The sequence below is a fragment of the Achroia grisella genome, unplaced genomic scaffold (assembly GCF_030625045.1).
Source record: "Achroia grisella isolate CSIRO2021 unplaced genomic scaffold, CSIRO_AGI_Agris_v1 utg768, whole genome shotgun sequence".
Taxonomy (NCBI): Eukaryota; Metazoa; Arthropoda; class Insecta; order Lepidoptera; family Pyralidae; genus Achroia; species Achroia grisella.
The window spans coordinates 613,472-635,806 of record NW_026713015.1 but is presented as its reverse complement, the minus strand read 5'-3'; the positions used below and the strand labels follow the sequence as shown (position 1 = coordinate 635,806).

General features: G+C 36.7%; 1 protein-coding gene across 1 annotated transcript; it reads left to right on the top strand.

The window, feature by feature from the left end:
* The first annotated feature begins 1,414 nt into the window (after positions 1–1,414).
* On the top strand, positions 1,415–22,335 carry LOC131850407 (serine protease Hayan-like). Its single transcript, XM_059200618.1, has 10 exons — positions 1,415–1,682; positions 6,054–6,151; positions 7,769–7,881; positions 10,750–10,898; positions 13,357–13,508; positions 17,050–17,159; positions 18,146–18,295; positions 19,273–19,411; positions 21,381–21,512; positions 22,127–22,335. The coding sequence occupies exons 1-10, from the start codon at positions 1,625–1,627 to the stop codon at positions 22,292–22,294; spliced, it is 1,269 nt and encodes a 422-aa protein (XP_059056601.1). The 5' UTR covers positions 1,415–1,624; the 3' UTR covers positions 22,295–22,335.

Genomic DNA, 22,335 nt, shown 5'->3' with positions numbered 1-22,335 from the left:
ATTAATTCTACCCCCAAGGGGATGAAAATTTGTATGAAACTTTGTCAATTTTAAACTGATCGGGCTGAGACTTTGCATGCTTAAAGCTACTATGACGTAGGCATTCCCTAATAAATAAAGGATTTTGATAAATTCCACCCCTAAGGGGATAAATTAACGCGAGCAAAAGCTAGTAATTATATATAATGGTAAATAAAATAATAAGTATATAAATAACCTCTGGACAATTAACGCCATCTAATTCCATGGTAAGCAGAGCTTGTGTTATGGGTACAAGACAACTGATATAAATACTTAGAAATTTTCTTTTTGTAAATAGGTACATAATATTCCTTTCATCTCACCCAGGTACTCACAGGGCATGGATATAATAAAAGCTATCTGAAGCGATTTGGTATTATTGACAACGCAAGTTGTCCGTGTGATGGAGACAGCGAGCAAACAGTAGAACATTTATTAGCACATGAAACCTCTTTTTGTATAAAAGCCATATAATTGTAATTAAAAATAAAATATAACACGGTCTATCATTATTAATTTTATTGATTTTAAATGCATTATAAATAGATCACAGTGAGAAACACTAACAACATTTGCTCAGTAGCTGCGCCATATTTAGAAGAGCCCGGCATGAGCACGAGCAAACGTGTCGCCTGCATGAGATTGACTCCCCTTATAATTTGACGAGCCTCATTAATAAGCCGGAAACTCTTGCTTCTTATGATGCCCTGGCTAAAAGTATTATTTATAAGTTAAAACAGATTAACAATACATAAGTGTACACTACATACAAGCGAAATCTTTTATGATTAAATTTTATATTTAAGTATTAAATCTATTATATACTTTAATATAATATTTTATGTATAATATATGTGTAATTATAAAAATATGTATGTATAATGTAATATATATCCCTAGTGAAAACTTCTATCAAAAACCTCCCCTGTATCAAATCGCAGCGGGAGCCTAAGATTTAAAATAAATGAAAATATATACGTTAAAAAAAACGGTGAAACAAATAAAACGAGAAAAAAAAATATGCATAGAAAACACCCAGACCGATATGATCAATAACACTCATGAATACAAATATTTGCGCCGTGCGAGAAATCGAATCCGCGACCATCGGAAGTAAAGCTGTGTGCTAAGCCGCTAGACCACCGAAGCATAATACGTAATAACAATAATAAGCAATAGGTAAATAAAATATTGAATACAAAATGGCGCTAATAGTGGAATCCACTATTTGCGTACCATGTTAATGTCATCAGCAGACATTGGTCGGCTGTATGCCGTTAGCTATTTTGCATCGGTGGTCAGTCGAGATATAACTACTCTGTGAATTGTGCGTCTTAACTCTTTACATTGGTTTTTTATTAAAAAAAAAATAAAAAAGTGTGACTTGTACGTCTCAGTTTTTTACATGTTTTTAATAAAAAAATAATTTAAAAAGAAAGTTACTATATAATGTGTGAATTATCTTGTATATTTTAAACAATAATTTAAATGATTAATTTAATTACTTGTACATACGTAAAGTGATAATTAAAACCGGTTTGTTTATTAGGTTTTAATTGTGATGTGTTTACTGTTTTGACTGTACCTACAATTAAGCGGGAAGATGTTTAAAATATTCCTTTTTATATTCTGTGCTGCCGTTGTCTCTGCTCAGTATGAAGGTTTAGTTATTATTTTTTTTCTCAATCTTTATGTCAGATTTATGTATCTTAAGTAGGTGTTTTTTTTTAATGGATGATAATGGAATGGTGCTCCCGCTGCGTTAACGGTTTATGCTGGCACCAGTGGAGGATGATAAGATGAGCATGAGGTCAGGTCGGTTACCCCATCTTGGCAAATGGCAATTTACCACGGTGTCCAACAACCGTGTGGATATCAACCTGACATGGTACTTTGCTAGCAATGTTGACATCATTCCGAACTGAAGGTAGATTTGACATATCATAAGTCTGTAATAGACCTACATGAATAAATATATTTTGAATTTGAATGGGATTATTAATCCACATTACTAACAATCCCTTTTCGACCCTAGTAGATAATATTGCAATTGTTTATCAATACATATAAATAAAATTGGAGTCTGTTTGTAATATTGAAATAACCGATTTTTACTACATGCATATGAATATAAATATACCAAAATATAACATTTTTAAAATTTTTTGTATATCTGTCTGTTTGTTCCGGTTAATATATGAAATGGCCGATTTTGACGGGACCTTTTTTGGCAGGTAGCTAATGTAATAAGGAGTAACTTAGGCTACTTTTATTTAAAAAAAAAAGTTAAATTCCACGCAGATGACGTCGCGGCTACAGCTAGTTTATTTATATAACTTTAATGCACTCAATACAAAAATAACAATAAATTTAGCGAACTTACACTATGCAGTTATTAATTAATGATTTATTATATTTATTATTGTGTGTTGACAGATTAATCAGTTATCATATATATGTAGAATCAACCTTGAACCTAGTTCCAAGCAGAGCTTGTGTCATGGATACTAGATAATATATACACTTAATTTTTTTAATACATACATATTATACATAGAAAACACCCAGACCGATACAAACAATCATACTCATGAATACAAATGTTTGCACCGTGCGAGGAATCGAACCCGCGAGTATTGGAAGTAAGACGGTGTGTTAACCGTTAATATATAACATTCTAGAATAATATACATTTCAAACAGTAAAAGAATTTCTCATATAGGTGCAGTGGATCTGTAATTATGAAGTGCTCTCTCTCTCTCTCTCTCTCTCTCTCTCTCTCTCTCTCTTTCTTTCACTCTCCCTCCTTACATATCATTACATAGTATAAAACAAAGTCGCTGTCGCTGTCTGTCCGTCCCTATGTATGCTTAAATCTTTAAAACTACGGAACGGATTTTGAAGCGGTATTTTTAATAGATAGAGTGATTCAAGAGGAAGGTTTATATATATAATACATGTACACCCGTGCGAAGCCGGGGCGAGTAGATCGATAAGGAGATTCTTACTTTCTCTCTTTACTATCTATAAACATATTTCACACCATCTAATTACGTAATAAAGAGTATGAAAGTGGTATGAAAACAATATTAAACTATTTATAAATAGGTTTTAGGAAATATGATATCGGGGAAATCCACAACCCACTTACTACATCTACAAAAACAACGTTTTTCCCAAACAGAATTGTCAAATTATAGTCTGTTTTTTTCATTACGTGGCGACATAACCAGTTCATTATTCAAATAAACTAAATTTTAAGCACTTTTGTATCCGTAACCATAATATTTTTTCTAATCTACCACTCATTCGGAAGGCGGTCTTATAACAATAACAACGAGGAAGAAATTTGCTTGTTGCTCTCTTAAATAATTATTACGACTATTATTGTATTAATTTTGCATTTTTTTATGGTTGATAGCAGTACCCCACGTGGAATTTAACTTTATTTTTCTAAAATAAAAGTAGCCTAAGTCACTCCTTATTACATCAGCTACCTGCCAATAAAAGTCCCGTCAAATGCGGTCCAGGCAATTCAGAGATTGTTACAGAGAGAGATGTTATTTTGGTGTATGTACCGTATTTATATTCGTATGCATGTAGTAAAAACGGTTATTTCAGTATTACAAATAGACACTCCAATTTTATTTATATGTGTTGCGGGTGAATGATACGATGTTGTTGGTCGAGACGATGTATATTACAGATGATAATAAACTGACAATATATACATAGAAATAATGATCTTATATACTAAATAACAATAGGAAAATGTAAGGTGGGGTGACACAGTTTAGACACAGCAGTGCTTACTACACAATATTGAATTTGTCTTACTAGACATTATTAAATGCAATTATTATTTTGATGTATCCAGGTAACTGTGTCCCATAATATGTATAGATTTGCACAAAAAGTTATTATATCAGTTGTCTAGTAGGTACTTAGAATACGAGCTCTGCTAAGCTTGGGACTAGATTGCGTTGTATGAATTTTCCATGACTAATTTCTATCTAATAATTTTCAGAGTTTTATTCTATTTTACCTTACCATTTTATTATTTAATTACAATTTAATAACTGTTTTTCTACTTCCAAAATAATTCCTAAAAATATTTCGGTAAAAATAACCGTAGTTTCTCGACATCATTACATAGTATAAAATAAAGTCGCTGTCGCTGTCTATCCGTCTCTATGTATGCTTAAATATTTAAAACGCAATGGATTTTAAAGCGGTTTTTTGTAGATAGAGTGATTCAAGAGGAAGGTTTATATATATAATTGTACTGTATTTAAGTAAATATTTAAATAAATAAAATGTTAACTTGCGCTTCACATTTAATTAGGGCGTTACCATCATTTTTACCATCCAGACTGACGGACGGATTTTGAAATGAATGAAATAATAATAATCTTTTTTTTTTATAATAACCTCAGGACAATTCACACAGCACCATCTAGACCCAAGTTAAGCTAGCTAAAGCTTGTGTTATGGGTACTAGATAACTGATACAAATACATAGATTTTTTTTTTCGTAAATACATACTTAATATACATAGAAAACACCCAGACCGACACAAACAATTATACTCATGAATACAAATGTTTGTGCCGTGCGAGGAATCGAACCCGCGACCATCGGACGTAAAGCGGTCTAATATCTAATATAATAATAATAATAAAGACATTTATTCAGCATTACAGTATTCTTAGATGCTATCTATCTTATATACTATACAACTTAAAAGCTAAAAGCTAAAACATACTAGTAACGCTGAATGTGACTCCCACTCAGCATTTATACTGCAGTATATATACACCACAGTGCTGATTTTCAGTGGGGCCACCACACACGAGAGAGCGTACGTAAAGATTACTAAAGAAAATAAAACGTTAAAATTAATTTGTAATATATGGAATATTTATTTGCTTAAAATGTGGTACATGTGTGGTTTTTAAGATCTTTAGAACTAGTTTCACACATTTTGTCATTTCTGACATGCAACAGACAAAACAATTGTCAATTTTGGTTATTCGTTAGTCAATATTAAGTACGTACATTATTTATAATATGAGTATGTCAACTTCGTATGAAACAGTTTATTCTTTAGATAGAGTTATTCTAGAGGAATGTTTATATATATATATATATATAATATATGTACACCCGTGCGAAGCCATGTGACAGACTCGACCCATTGGCTTTGCGGCGTGATATTGCATCTCTGTGCATTTTCTACCGCATATATCACGGGGAGTGTTCTGAGGAATTGTTCGGATTAATACCAGCTGCTGAGTTTCACCACCGTACCACCCGCCAGAAACTGAAATACCATCCTTATCATCTGGATGAATGGCGGTCTTCCACAGTGCGGTTTTCTAGAAACTTTTGCCTCGCACAACCACATCGTGGAATCCAGCAATGGTATTTCCGAACCGATACGATATTGAAACCTTCAAGAAAAGAGCTTATTCCTTTTTAAATGGCTGACAACGTACTTGCAATTCCCCTGGTGTTGCGGGTGCTCATGGGCGGCGGTAATCACTTACCATCAGGTGAGCCGTATGCTAGTTTGTCCCCTGTGTTATAAAAAAAAAGCTGGGGCGAGTAGCTAGTATAAAATAATTTACAGTCCTTAAGATCTTCGTTAATTACCCCAATTACCCCGTTTTTCTACTGTCATATTTAAAAATAAACGTATTACAGTAAAAATGACCGTAGTGTGTCCTCATACAGAATAACTTACAGTTCTTAAGAAACCCAGTCCTTAAATTTTTTTTTTGGGAAATTCACACAGCGCCGTCTAGATCCAAGTTAAGCTAGCTAAAGCTTGTGTTATGAGTACTACATACACATTGTAAATACATACATATTATACATAGAAAACACCCAGACCGATACAAACAATCACTCTTGAATACAAATGTTTGTGCCGTGCGAATCGAACCCGCGACCATCGGTCGTAAAGTGGTGTGCTAGACCGCTAGACCAGCGAGGTCGTCATACACATAAATACTAATGTTCTTTACAGGTGAACCTTGCACCAAAGATGGTCTACCAGGAACATGTCTCAACATAAGACAGTGCCAATCAGCTATAGACGACTTCAAGAATCGAATACAACCTCAGGTTCGTTTCTGTACGATTTTTACATGAAATTCCTACATGGAGACGCAATGAAACATTTTTTTATTAAATTAATATATAAAAAAAGTAACTTGAGGTACTTTCTTTTATTTAACTGGTAAAATGGGGTGTCGCTTCAAGGGAGGCTTCTCTTAATAAACACAGTACCTTAGGTATTTTGTTTTATTTTTTTATTTTTACCTTAGTTGTTTTTTTACGACTGTGGAGCGCCATCCCAGACTGTGGCCCATCTATTGACCTGTCCTTCGTGCCCAACATGTGTAAAAAAAGTATATAACTACCGATGACTTAATCGTCATCTAGACTCCCCTACCCCCCACCCCCCCCATGTCATCCAAAATAAGCACGCCCCCTGCGCCCTATAGTACTTACGTACAACTTAAACGGACAAAGGGCGTCACAAAGACCTTTTTTTTGTACGTGGGGAAAATCCCTCATGGAGACCCGGCTGTCTCAGAGGTTGGACGGACGGGTACTGTGAGACTCCTACTCGCCAAAAACCCCACGATATTCCTCCTCGCCGCCATAGTGCCAGGCTCACGGGATCGAGCTGGCAATCAACCGCGACCCCAGCGGCGGTTGCCCGCAAGCGGGCCCTCAATGCGTGGGGGGAACTCTTCCCAGTTCCCCCGCCTCTGCCCACCGTTGGGAAGACGCACCGGAATACGGGATGCGCCTCCCCCCCATCTCGGCTCCTGGGATCGAGCTGGCAGTCAACCGCGACCCCAGCGGCGGTTGCCCGCAAGCGGGCCCTCAATGCGTGGGGGGAACTCTTCCCAGTTCCCCCGCCTCTGCCCACCGTTGGGAAGACGCACCGGAATACGGGATGCGCCTCCCCCCCTTCTCAGGTCCTGTTGTGTGAGCGACAGACTTGGTTGCCCGCAACCTTCCCAGTTCCCCCGCCTCTGCCCACCGTTGGGAAGACGCCGCCCACCCCACAGAGCTCGGGATCGAGCTGGCAATCAACGCAGCGGCGTTCTACCAGAGGGGGGAACTAGGGCCTCCGCCCAGTGGGGAAGACGCAGGAATACGGGATGCGCCTCCCCCATCTCGGCTCCTGGGATCGCTGGCAATCAACCGCGACCCCAGCGGCGGTTGCCCGCAAGCGGGCCCTCCTCAACGCGTGGGGGGAACTCTTCCCAGTTCCCCCGCCTCCGCCCACCGTGGGGAAGACGCACCGGAATACGGGATGCGCCTCCCCCCACCGTGGGGAAAACGCACCGGAATACGGGATGCGCCTCCCCCCACCGTGGGGAAGACGCACCGGAATACGGGATGCGCCTCCCCCCCTTCTCAGGTCCTGTTGTGTGAGCGACAGACTTGAACCCCTGAGACTGCCGCCCACACAGAGCCGCGCCCGCTCCGCACGTTCTACCAGAGTAGGGTCATAGCAGGAGCGGGCCACCAACGCGACGCTTAACGGCCGGGACGGGCCCCACCTGGGCCCATTGTCCCAGCCTGCACCGCCCTCCTTCGCCGGACTATCGGCCGACATAGTAGCAATATCCCGAAGGAACCAAAGACCTGCCGCCCAAAGTCCTGCAATGGGTAAGGCTGGCGCTGCCGTAAAGTGTATTAAAAATTTAATTTATGATCTAGAGATGCGGCTTCTCCGGGTTCGACATCGTGGTATGCTGCGTGGAGAGATCATCTCCAAAACCGGAACCTATTACCACAACACCACGACCGGAAGTCGCTACAACTACAAGAAGGTACGGAAAGTCATTACACTATTGTCGACGGCGTGGTGACTACACTTGACAACACTTTGTACTTCTTAGTCGCGGGTTCGATTCCTCGCATGGTATGTTTGCATTCATGAGTATAACTACGTATATAGCGCCGCTGACTAATTTCTCAGTTGGCTTTATGGTTTATGGTTGTTGGTAGAGAAGGCCCTTAGATGTTAATTAGAATAGTAAATCATTTATTCAAATAAACTTACTCAATGTAAGCACTTTTGAATAGTCATCACATTTTTTTCAATCTCTCTCTGCAATCTCTCCTTACCGTGGGATTATTATTAACTAGCTTTTGCCCGCGGCTTCACTCGCGTTAATTTATCCCCTTAGGGATGGAATTTATCAAAATCTTTTCTTAGGGGATGCCTAAGTCATAGTAGCTTTATGCATGCAAAGTCTCAGCCCGATCGGTTTTAAATTGACAAGTGTCATACAAACTTGCATCCCCTATTTTATCCCCTTGAGGGTAGAATTAATCAAAATCCTTTCTTAGCGGATGCCTACGTCATAACATCTACCTGCATACCAAATTTCAGCCCGATCCGTCCAGTGGTTTGGGCTGTGCGTTGATAGATCACTATGTCAGTCACCTTTGAGTTATTATTAGATTATTTATTACAAGTATTATTAAATAAATAGATACATCCTTATATGTATAACCCTTATTAATATATATATTAAATATAATTAAAAATGTGAATGTTAGGATGTTTGTTACACTCTCACGCAACTACTGAACCGATCATCATGAAATTTTGTACACATGTTCTTGGAGGTATTACAATGAACATAGAATACTTTTTATTAGTTTAAATGCGAGCGAAGCCGCGGCTAAAAGCTAGTATAATTATATTTAATATCACGATGGCGGTAAACGTCTAGTGATCTATACATAATAAATGCAGATTTTCCGCAATAAACACAAAACAGGTATGTGACCGCTTTTATTTGCTCTTTTTTGTTCGTTTGTTGTTTATATTGTATTTTTTACATTGCACTGAATAAAATTTTCTTTCTTTCTTTCTTTCTTTCTTTCTTTCTTTCTTTCTTTCTTTCTTAATATAATGAGGTTAAAATCAGGGATGTTAAGGAGCTCCCTAACCGTAACCGAAACTATCGGATATCCGATATAAAAAATATTCGTAACCGTAACCGAATCCGAAATAAAAGCTACGCATAATATCGGACAGGGTCGGAGCCTAATTGAGACACGATATGTAATCATTTTATTAGCTATTTGTATTTTACTTTTGAAATTCCTTAAAAAAATAATATCCGTACTCGAAATTATCCGAAACTAACGGATAATCCGAAATAATTTCATATCCGCATCCAGATTTCGGATATAGTAATGATTATTATACCGGTATAATAATTATTACTATATCCGAAACCTATCCGTATCCGAAATTTTATATTCATAACATCCCTTGTTAAAACATATATATATATGCGGGTAGTGGAGTCACTTAATACATGTAGGATATATAATAATTATTTATTTACTCAAAAACAAAAGATTATAATTAAAGTATAGTAGCATTTGTTTTGACATAGTAATGGCACGTTTAAATTCAAAATATCTTTATTCATGTAAGTCTATTACAGACTTATGATATGTCAAATCTACCGTCAGTTCGGAATGATTTCGAGATGAGAAGAACTGATAAGAAACTCAGCTCGTATTCTTTTCAAATAAATGTTGTACATGTTTACAATAATACAGATTCATTTTTAAATTCAAATTTGGGAGAATAGAGTGACCACCAGCATATGATATTGCAAAAAAAAAATCCAATTCTTGTTCGCAATCTGGACGAATTAATTCAGCAATATGATATTGTTTAAAAATTATAATTAGTGTATATTTCCCTAACTTTGATATTGGCTAAATGCGAAGGCAAAGCCAAAGATGGAGGAGGAGAAGAAAAAAAAAAAATTAATCTATGCATAGAAAAATAATAATAATAATAGTAAAAAGGATCTCTCCAGTCAATAAATTACAATTATATTTTTATAATACAATTATATATAAATAAAGCACGTAATCCTATTTACTATTATAATTGAATAGTTTTTGAGTATGGATGTTTGTTACTCTTTCACGCAAAACTACTCAACAGATTTTGAAGAAACTTTACAGTAATATAGCTTATTCATCAGAATAACACAGCGGCGTTGTTTGTTCTTTGTTTAATTGGTTGTCTTTCTGGTGCAATAAACGTTTTAATAAATAAATAAATAAATTATAAATGAATTAATTGTTTAACCAGTTGGTTATATATTCAATATTTTTTCTATTTGAGTATTTAATTGAATTAGTGCTAATTGGTGGTTTGTATTCACACACTTAAACTTAAAAATGTAAAGTAATAATAAAATTATTTAAAAGAGCAACCGCAAGTTTCTTTCTTACTTCTTGTGATGAGAATGCCATATCTGAACGAGCGGTAGATTAAAAAATGTAAATTTTTCAAAAGTGCAATAAAGTAAGTTTATTTAAAAAATATATACATCTATTCATCGCTACATAGTTTAAAATAAAGTCGCTGTCGCTGTCTGTCCGTCCCTATGTATGCTTAAATCTTTAAAACGCAACTGATTTTAAAGCGGTTTTTTTAGTAGATAGAGTGATTCAAGAGGAAGGTTTATATATATAATTGTACTGTATTTAAATATTTAAATAAATAAAATGCTAATTTGCGCTTCACATTTAATTAGGCCGTTCCCGCCATTTTTACAATCCAGACTGTCAATTGCACAGAGTATACAAACACTGCCGAAATACCTACGTATAAATATCAAATTTAAAACTATCTAACAACAAAAATGTTTCAGATCTTCTACCACTACAGAACCGTATGAGCCAGAAATTAATACATATGTCGATAACGAGACGGGACAAACTGTAGGGATCAGTACGGGGTCCTGTGCCCCGTTGCCCCCCTCACAGACCGCTGAGAAGACTGGCCAGAGAGCTTGGGATAGTAAGTAATAATCATTACATAGTATAAAACAAAGTCGCTGTCGCTGTCTGTCCCTATGTATGCTTAAATCTTTAAAACTACGCAACGGATTTTGAAGCGGATTTTTTTAATAGATAGAGTGATTCAAGGGGAAGCTTTATGTATAATACATGTACACCCGGGCGTAGCCGGAGCGAGTAGCTAGTATTACTATATAATAAACACGTACTCACACACACGGTGCACTTGGTTTTGACTCGTAAATGTCGTATACGCCGCAAAACGTAAAAATGCAGCAGAAGCTGTGAAAACAAAATAATAATAATAATAATAATCTTCAATAATAATAATAATAAATAATAGTCCTCTCATCTACAGTTACACAACGCCATCTAGCCTGAAACAATTAAATATACAAAAGACACTTTACATCACCCTTCAAAAAGCTGTCTTGATACTTGTCGTACATCGATTTTTCTTCGATGAAAATGTAAATACATACATATTACACAATAAGTACACACACACTCACACATAAAACGCGCACACACACATGACACACTGTTTGTATCATGAATGAATCGTGAATGAATCATGAATAATAATAATAATAATATCAGTTCACTCATCTAGAATACAAATGTGTTTGTGAACCCGATAACGACCATCGGACATCGATTTTTTTTTTGTAAATACATACATATTATACATAGAAAACACCCAGACTGATAAAACAATCGTACTCAGCAAATGTTTATCACCGGACGTGAAGCGGTTGATAAACCGCTCGACTACCAGTATCATCATCACTAGCTGCATATTTTAGTAAATAAAAATGTCCTGAACAGTTTCCATTTATGTCGCTAGATGGCGTTAGTAAGAAATGTAAATGGCGGTATTAAGATTTTTCTCGTTTTATATTTACATTTAAAAAAAATATAAACAAATTTATATATATAATATAAATTTATAAAATTTTTGTATTTATATCAGTTGTCTAGTACCCATAACACAAGCTCTACTTACCGTGTGACTAGATGGCGCTGTGTTAATTGTCCAGGGTTATTTATTTTATTTATTTATTACTAGCTGTTCCCGCGGTTTCTTTCAATAAATAAATAATAATTATTATTATTTTCATATATATATATATATATATATATTATATATCTCACTTTGATGGGGTGTTAAACTGTTATTATTATTATTAATAATATAGCCTATGTGTTATTAATAATAAGCACTAATTAAATGATGACGACTGAGGCTTTGAAGCCGGCTACCGCAAGGGAAACCCCAAGTAGCGCGCGTGACTTGTGACACGGGTGTAGGTTTAAAAGGCCCTTTTAGAATGCATTAACACTCACCTTCACTACTTGCAGCTTCCCCCCCGGCCAACTAAGACCGGGATAAACCCATTCCTAATAAAATTCACTTTAGTATCCAAAACACAACCGGCACGCTCTGCACTCGTCGACTGAATGCCGCGGCTCACCCAACGAAAGAGGATTATACAACTACCGACCTCCGTATTTATAGACTGAAGTCAGTGTAGTAGGGTAGGAGCGGGGGTAACGGTTATCTTATGATAAACAACTTAGTTCGCTCTATAAATACTAGATGGCGCTATTTACAATATTTGTAATAATCTTTACATTGGGTACTTCATTAGTACTAAACACAAACTACCTTCTTTTAATAACATTTTAAATTATCGGATTTTTTCTACAATATTGATGTGAACTCTAACATATATGTTATTCTGATGTATAAGTTATATTACTGTAAAGTTTCATCAAAATCCGTTCGGTAGTTTTTGCGTGAAAGAGTAACAAACATCCATCGACTTGACGACTTTGACGACCTGGGTGGTAGAGCGGTTAGCACACCGGTTTACGACCGATGGTCGCGGGTTCGATCCCTCGCACGGCACAAACATTTGTATTCATGAGTATGATTGTTTGTATCGGTATGGGTGTTTTCTATGTATAATATGTATGTATTTACAAAAAAAAAATCTATGTATATGTATCAGTTATCTAGTACCCATAACACAATCTTTAGCTAGCTTAACTTGGGTCTAGATTATTATTATAATAATAATAATAATGTCAGGACAATTCACATAGCACCATCCACCATCTAAACCCAAGTTAAGCTAGCTAAAGCTTGTGTTATGGATACTAGATAACTGATACACATACATAAATATTTTTTTTAGTAAATAGATACATATTATACATAGAATCATATTATAATAGATATAGAATTATATCTCCCTTTTTACGAGGGTAATATATTCAAACACGCGGGCCTTAGCCAATCATGGATGAGTTATGTGATGAAGATAGAAATTTTCTTACTATTCGGCATGTGTTTAGTATGACGGCTTTTTGTAATAGTTATTATTATTATTACTATCCATACCCACTATCATTCTCGGTTATAATATTAATAAGACGACACCTCTTATTTCCAGAGTGTATCGAGTACCAGCAGACTCTGGTGTACCCTTGTGAGAAGTCTGTGGTCCTCACCGGCACCCTGAGCAGGGGGAACTATTGTAACCACAATGCTGATGGACTGATCATCGATGGAGAGGATGCACTCACTAACGAGTTTCCTCACATGGTAAGTATGAATAGAATCCAGTAAGAAATTTTGATTTGAGTCGACGGAAAGGAGAGGAAAAAATAAAAAAAGGTTGAAAAACACCTTTTATCAAAATAACTCGAAACGAAGTTTAGAACGAGTTCAGAGAAAATTTCCTCGATTTTTTTTTTTTATACCACTTAGGTGGCAAACAAGCATACGGCCCATCTGATGGTAAACGGCTACCGTAGCCTATGGACGCCTGAAACACCAGGGGTGTCACATGCGCGTTGCCGACCCTTAAGAAACCTTAATATACCCTTCTTGAAAACCCCCATGCTGTAGTCTCTCGAGAAAACCTCGGCAGGTAGTTCATTCCACAATCTAAGTGTACGCGGGAGGAAGCTCCTCTGAAACCGCACTGTACGAGACCACTTAGGTTCCAGCGTGTGGGGATGAATTCCCTGTCGATGGCGAGCGGTGCGATGGTAAAAGGTAGCCGTAGGCATCATGTCAAACAATTCATCAGAACACAGTCCATTGTATATTCGGTAGAACACACAAAGCGATGCGAAGTCTCGCCTCAAGCTGAGTGGTTCGATACCGTCAGAGAGATTGGGATCATCGACAATTCTCATAGCACGTCTCTGAACCGAGTCAAAAGGACCGAGCTGGTATCCAGGTGCTCCTGCCCAAAGATGAGAGCAGTACTCCATGTGCGGTACTCCTTCTCGATACTTATACAATAATCTGTATGGCTATAATCCCTTTTTATACCCGTCACTATTTGTGCGGTATGGTAGGTATGAATACGTTAGAAGTAAGGCGAAAGTGTAATCTAATGGTGCACTATTATATGCTGCTGAATGGGAGAATAGATAATCCGACAACCCTAAGTCGTTGTTCTTTATATGCCCCAGAGCGGTACCTGCGACTACGCACGTGTCGATTACTATCGGCACCACATGTTCGCACATGCACTGCCCAGTTTGCTCCTACTTATCAAGCTATCTCGCTGGCTTAATAGCTTGGTTTCGGAGCAGCCAGAGGTCGATATTTTTCACGACAATATTAATAAGTTTATTGAGTGTTGTTTGTTGCTTTTTATGTAATTACATTATTATATTATGTTATATTATTGGCTCACTACACGCTTTGGTATACCTGTAAGTGTGGTGAATACCTTATCTTAAATAAATAAATAAATAACTCGATAACGGTAAGAAATATGAAGAAATGTTTTAAATAAAAGTTGTAGAGAAAATAATTCTGCACAAAACAGGTCCTCTTCATTTTTTTATTATATGTTGTTGTTTAGCCACAAAAATTAAAAAATATTTTAGCTCGTCAACTGAAAATTCTCATAATCTAACAATTTATACTATCTACTTATTCTTAATATTAAAATTGGGAGAAAGAATATTGTTAGTAATTTGGACTGATGATCACATTGTTAGCTGTACCATGTCAAGTTGAAACCATCGTGATAAACGTGACAGCCTCGGTGCTGTAGAGGTTTGACTTCCGAAGATCGCGGGTTCGATTCCTCGCACGGTACAAACATTTGTATTCATGAGTAAGATTTTTTACATTTTACCATCGCACCGCTCGCCATCGACAGAGAATTCATCTCACACGCTGGAACCTAAGTGGTCTCGGACAGTGCGGTTTCAGAGGAGCTTCCTCCCGCGTACACTTAGATTGTGGAATGAACGAGGTTTTCTCGAGAGCATGGGGTTTTTCAAGAAGGGTATATTAAGGTTTCTTAAGGGTCGGCAACGCGCACGTGACACCCCTGGTGCTTCAGGCGTCCATAGGCTACGGTAACCGTTTACCATCAGATGGGCCGTATGCTTGTTTGCCACCTACGTGGTATAAAAAAAAAGACTGTCTGTATTGCTCTGCTTGGTTTCTGTATATATTATTTTTTTATGAATTTTTATTTAAATAACTTTAATGCACGTCATGCACAGGTAAAAAGTACATATGGCGGACTTAACACCTAATGTCATTTTCTATAGTCAGCCATGAGTTGTGCAGAGATAAGATATCTTGTAATTTTTTTTCCCTTTTGATACTGTTATTGTAACTGATTTCGGATTTTGTGAGCATTGAATATTATTCATTCTATATATATATATATATATATTTGTGTATCCTAGATCTTATTTAATATATTTTTTTTGTGTTTAAATTATATGTATCTGTATGTAGTAAAAAACCCGCATCTTAGTTTTTTTTACGATAATGGGGGCTGCCTGAAAACCAGCGCTGTATAGGTGCACCTCATTAAGGTTGTGCTTATATCAGCAACAGCTGAGGCAGCTCCTATTGCCAACTTCCATGTTATTATTTAGTTCTTGTTTTGTGTCTTATTGTAAATTGTATTATTTTTGTTATGTTGGCAATAAACCAATTATCTATCTATCTAGATAGATAGATAATTGGCCAACAACTTATGATAGATATCATAAGTTGTTGGCCGTGCAAATAAAATTATCTTATACATATATAAAATTCTCGGATCACAGTTTTCGTTCCCATACTCCTCCGAAACGGCTTGACCGATTCTCATGAAATTTTGTGAGCGTATTGAGTGGGTCTGAGAATCGGCCAACATCTATTTTTCATCCCCCTAAATGTTAGGGGTAGTCCACCCCTAAATTTTTTTTTTATTTTAAATCAAAACAACGTTTGCCGGGACAGCTAATATTATAATAATTTTATAAAACGTACACAAATAAATATATAAATATGTATATATGTAGACATAAATATCCATACAAGTATACATACAAACATATACCATACATACATAAATACTTGTCTAATATTAGTATATTAGAAAGAAAGCGAACTTTGTACCACAATTGATCACGCGACATAAACATTTCGACACTACTGACCACTCGTGTGGTCACCGTCATTACCTTACACTTTCCTATTGTGTTTTCCTCACAATAAAACCACTAAAACTCTCACCGGCCGAAAACCCTATTAGCATCACAATAGATCCCATTTTTGATTGTTCCTATTGAAAAATAAAGTAATTATGCAGCGAAATTCGTATAATTTATTTATGGTAGTTGGATGTGTGATGAAATAATATAGTTATTATGTATGTATTCAAGTAATCGTTTAATGAGTAATTCAGTCATGAAAATAGCCTATGTGTTATTCTGTTGTATAAGCTATATTATTGTAAAGTTTTATCAAAATCCGTTCAGTACATTTTACATGAAAGAGTAACAAACATTACTATATCCATAAACATAGAGAGATATAGACAAAGAATCGGGCGAGTTTTTTTTTAATGATGATAACGAAAAGGTGCACCCGTCCGCGCCAACGGTCCACGCTGGCGGGGCACCAGTGGAGGATGACAAGATGAATGAGGTCAGGTCAGTTAGCCCATCGCGACAAATTCACCAGGAATTTATCACGGTGGGAACCAGGGGGAACCGCGTGGAGGTCAACCCGACATGGTACCTACACCGAGGTCACGAGGCCATTTTACTAACAATCCTTTTTTCTCCTTTGAATTTATTAAATTATTAAAAATATATTAAATTTTGATCAGGCGCTGCTGGGGTACGGGGAGCCACCTAACATCCAGTGGTTGTGTGGTGGAACCGTATTGAGTGATAGGTTCATTCTCACAGCTGGACATTGCACGGTGCATAGAGACTGGTAAGATTTTTTTTATACTCGTATACACGTGAAGATACTGTAAGTATAGTTTGCTGAGGTATAGATAGGAGCCAATTATTGGACTTGGACGTTAAAGCCCAAGTCCTGTCTTACAGATGGGATTAAACAAACAAACAAAAAATCTAGCGGTTTAGCACACCGCCTCCTTCCGATGGTCGCGGGTTCGATTCCTCGCACAGTGCAAACATTTGTATTCAAATTCAAAATATCTTTATTCACGTAGGTCTATTACAGACTCTTATGATATGTCAAATCTACCGTCATTTCGGAGTGATTTCGAGATGAGAAGAACTGGCAAGAAACTCAGCTCGTATTTTTTTTTATAATTGTTGTACATATTTACAATAATACTATTTCATTTAAATTCAAATTTGGGAGAACAGAGTGTGCATATGCGTAGCATATACTAAATAAAAAAAAAATTAAAAATCTAATCAGTGTTCGCAACTTGAACAGACCAGTCCCCAGAAGCAGCACCCGTTCACGAGTATGACGGATGAGCCAGCCATCATTGCACTCAACCATATTAGAGGGAGCACATCGACCCGGCCCACCACGCCGCCACAACTTTGAACTTTATAGCGAGCATGACTGTTTCAAGTTACTCCACTACGTCATTTATATTATTTACAGCATAAACTGTACCGATCACAGTTTTCACCCATTACAATATTTAATTTACTTTATTTAAATTACAATATGTCATTACTAAATTTATAATAAGTTTCTTTAGTTTTCTTAACTTTCCCATTGACATAGATAATGTAATAAAACATTATCTATGATCGAGTATGATTGTTTGTATCAGTCTGAGTGTTTTCTATATATATTATGTATGTATTTACGAAAAAATATATATATTTGTATCAGTTATCTAGTACCTATAACACAAGCTTTAGCTAGATTGACTTGGGACTAGATGGCGCTGTGTGAATTGTCCTGAGATTATTATTGTATGTTAACAGGGGGAACATAACGTACGCCGTGGTGGGCATACTGAGGCGGGATGAGGTGGATAACACGAGGATCGTGAGGATCGCCCGAGTGATCAAGCACCCAGACTACCGCCCACCGGCGAGGTACAACGACATAGCACTTCTGGAAGTGGCATCACCGTAAGTTGTATATCTTTACATAATCATCATCTGCTTCTTCCTTATCCCATGTATTTCGTGGTAATATGTTTTTCGCTTCCATTCATCCCTGTTCGCAGTCATCTCGTTATTTACTTCCTTTCTTACCATATCATCTTTCACACAGTCCATCCATCTCTTTTTCGGCCTTCCTCTACCCTTATAACCATCCACATTCATTTGTAACACCTTTCTTAAAATATTATCCTCGTTCCTACGCATTACATGTCCATACCATGATAGACGATTACTCTTCAACCTCTCTGACACCGGCGCCACTTTGATACTTCCTCTAATGTATTCATTCTTTATCTTATCCATTCTTGTCACACCACACATCCACCTCAACATTCTCATTTCAGTTGCATGCAGTCGTCTTTCATCCGTCGCCTTTACGGGCCAGCACTCTGTTCCATACAAGACAGCAGGCCGGATCATGGTCTGGTAAATTTTCCCCTTAAGCTTAAGGGGAACACGCGAGTCACACGTCGTTGCCGTAACCTGCCGCCACTTCATCCATCCTGCGTTAATTCTATGCTTTATGGTCCTGTCTAATTCACCATTGCTTTGGAGGAGAGAACCTAGATACCGGAAATCGGAGCAGATCGGTATATCTTTACATAATATCTGCAAATAAATAAATCTATACATCTGTACATATAAATAAAATTGGACTGTCTGTTTGTAATATTGAAATAACCATTTTTTACTACATGCATATGAATAGAATATACGGTACATACACCAAAATAACATTTTTTACCATTTTTGTCTGTCTGTCTGTTTGTTCCGGCTAATCTCTGAAATGGCTGTACCAATTTTGACTCGACTTTTATTGGCAGGACGTAATAAGTAACTTAGGCTACATTTATTTTAGAAAAATTAAATTAAACTCCACGCGGACGAACAGTCGCGTGTAAAGCTAGTACTTATAAAAAGTTTTGATTTATTTCCTACAGATTCAGATTGGGTCCATCAATAATACCAGCTTGTCTGTACATCGGGGATCGAGTGGATGATGACCGTGCTTCCGCCACCGGTTGGGGCGTTACAGTGAACCGAGGGACAGCTGATAACAACGCTGAGGTCCTGCAGAAGGTCAGGGTCCATAATATATATTTTATTTATACCACGGTGGCAAACAAGCCACTATTATTATAATCACATTTGCATCACTTAATATTCTCATATGAGGAAAAACATGCAATTATATTAAAAACTAAATACACGTGTTAGTCCAGTAACATTTTAAATTAAACATGATGGACCAGTTTTGATGCAATATATAAAAATAAATTCGTAAAAACGTGAATAATAATATTCAGTAAGAAATTTTGATTGAAGTCTCCGAAAAGGAACGAAAAAATAAAAGGTTGTAAAACGCCTTTTTTCCAAAATAACTCGATAGCGGTAAGAAATCTGAACAATTGTTTTAAATAAAAATTGTAGGGAAAAAAATGTCAAAAAAGCCGCTATTATTATTATCACATTTGCATCACTTAACATTCTCATATGAGGAATAAAATGCAATTATATTAAAAACTAAATACACGTGTTAGTTCAGTAACATTTTAAATTAAACATGATGTAACCACTTTTGGTGCAATATCTTATATATAAAATTCTCGTGTCACAGTTTTCGTTCCCATACTCCACCGAAATGGCTTGACCGATTCTCATGAAATTTTGTGAGCGCATTGAGTAGTTCTGAGAATCGGCGACATCTATTTTTCATCCCCCTAAATGTATGGCATACTGCTATGGGGTAGGAGTAGTCCACCCCTAAATTTTATTTTTTATTTTTTTAGACAAAATTTTTAGTTGCTATTTTTTTATGATACAATATACAAAAATACATACAATCCTAAATTTTCACCTTTCTATCATCAACCCCTTTTTTTATAGCGTTATTAATTTATATGGACAAACAACGTTTGTCTTGATATATGACAGCTAGTATATTAATAAGTTCGCGAATACGTGAATAATAATATTCAGAAAGAAAATTTTATTTACGTCTCCGGAAAAGAGACGAAAAAATATAAAAAAAAAGGTTGAATAACGCCTTTTTTTCCAAAATAACTCGATAGGGGTAAGAAATATGAAAATATGTTTTAAATAAAAGTTGTAGAGAAAAAAGAACCTCTTCAGTTTTTCATTATCTGTTGTTGTTTAGCCACAAAAATTAAAAAACATTTTAGCTCGTTCTCAACTGAAAATTCTAATAATCTAACAATTATTTAGTACTAGCTTTTGCCCGCGGCTTCGCTCGCGTTAATTTTTCCCGTTAGCGGTGGAATTTATCAAAATAGTTTCTCTATGACGTAGACATCCCGCCTACGTCATAGTAGCTTTATGCATGCAAAGTCTCAGCCCGATCGGTTTAAAATTGACAAAGTTTCATACAAACTGGGGGTTGAACCCCTATTTTATCCCTTTGGGGGTAGAATTAATCAAAATCCTTTCTTAGCGGATGTCATAACATCTACCTGCATGCCAAATTTCAGCCCGATCCGTCCAGTGGTATGGGCTGTGCGTTGATAGATCACTATGTCAGTCACCTTTGATTTATATATACTTAGAAGTACCTACTTATTCTTAATATTAACATTGGGGGAAAAGATATTGTTAGAAATGTGGACTGATAACCCCATTGCTAGCAATGTACCATGTCAGGTTAACTTCCACGCGGTTCCCCCTACATAAATTCCTGGTACACTTACCACGATGTGCGAACTGAATAGAATAGAATAGAATAGAAAATCATTTATTCAAATAAACTTAATTTAAGCACTTTTGAACAGTCATAACAATTTGTTTTTTATCTACCACTCGTTCGGAAAGCTGTCTCATCACAAGAGGAACGAGCATGAAACTTGTGTTTTGCTCTTTAAAAATAATCCTTGACTTGTCTTGACTGACTTGTCCTCATCCTTATCTTATCATCCTCTGGTGCCCCGCCAGTGTAAAGCATTGGCGCAGGCGGGTTCACCATTCCATTATCATCCATAAACAAAAATATTACTATAGATATGGGTATAATTGCATTTCTTCTTTCCATACACAGGTGATCATAAATAAATTCACACCAGACGAGTGCAGAACAAAGTTTCCTAAAAATAGACTTATGAAACAAGGCTTCGATGCAAACACCCAGATATGTTACGGCGACAAGAAATCTAAGAAGGACACTTGCCAGGTAACACACTAATTAAGAGGTTTGTGCATTAACGAGAACTTAGTGGATTAGTGAGAGAGTCTGGGATTAATGAGAGCATCGTGAACTAGTAAGAGCGTTATGAAGCTCTTACTAGTTCACGATGCTCTCACTCACACTCATTGATAGGCTGGTTTGAGCTTTGTGAACTGTGTTGTAGACTAACGAGAATATAGTGGAGTTGTGAGAGCGTAGTAGTCTTGTGAGAGCCTCATGGGCTGGTTAGTGCTTTGTGAGTAGTCAGACGTTGTGGCTGATCAAACGTTGTAGCTGTGTCCAAAGATTGTGAAATCATTTGGCCATTACAAATATTTAATAATTAAATCTAAAATAATACTTTATTTGTTTGTAAAATTTGTATAGTGGAATTGTGAGAGCGTCATAGGCTGAGTAGAGTTTTATGAGCTAGTGAGTTTTGTAGAGTGACGAGGGTGTAATGGAATTGTGAGAGCATCGTAGACTAGTCAGACGTAGTTGTCAAATTCAAGGTTTGTGAAACAATTTCATCGCTCATATGGAAAAAGTGTGACCATTTAAAAAGTAACTTTAAGTTTATATCAATAAAGCTTATTTTGATTATATTCTCTTATTTACAGGGCGACAGTGGAGGTCCACTCCAAATCAAGAGCTTAAAAATCAACTGTATGTACGTGGTCATAGGAGTGACGTCATTCGGGAAGGCGTGCGGGCAGGCCGGCGAGCCTGGCATATACACGCGCGTCTCGAAGTACGTGCCTTGGATCGAGGATATAGTGTGGCCTTAAGGTCGCCTTATCAGACTTATCCTTACGAATATCTTATTAAT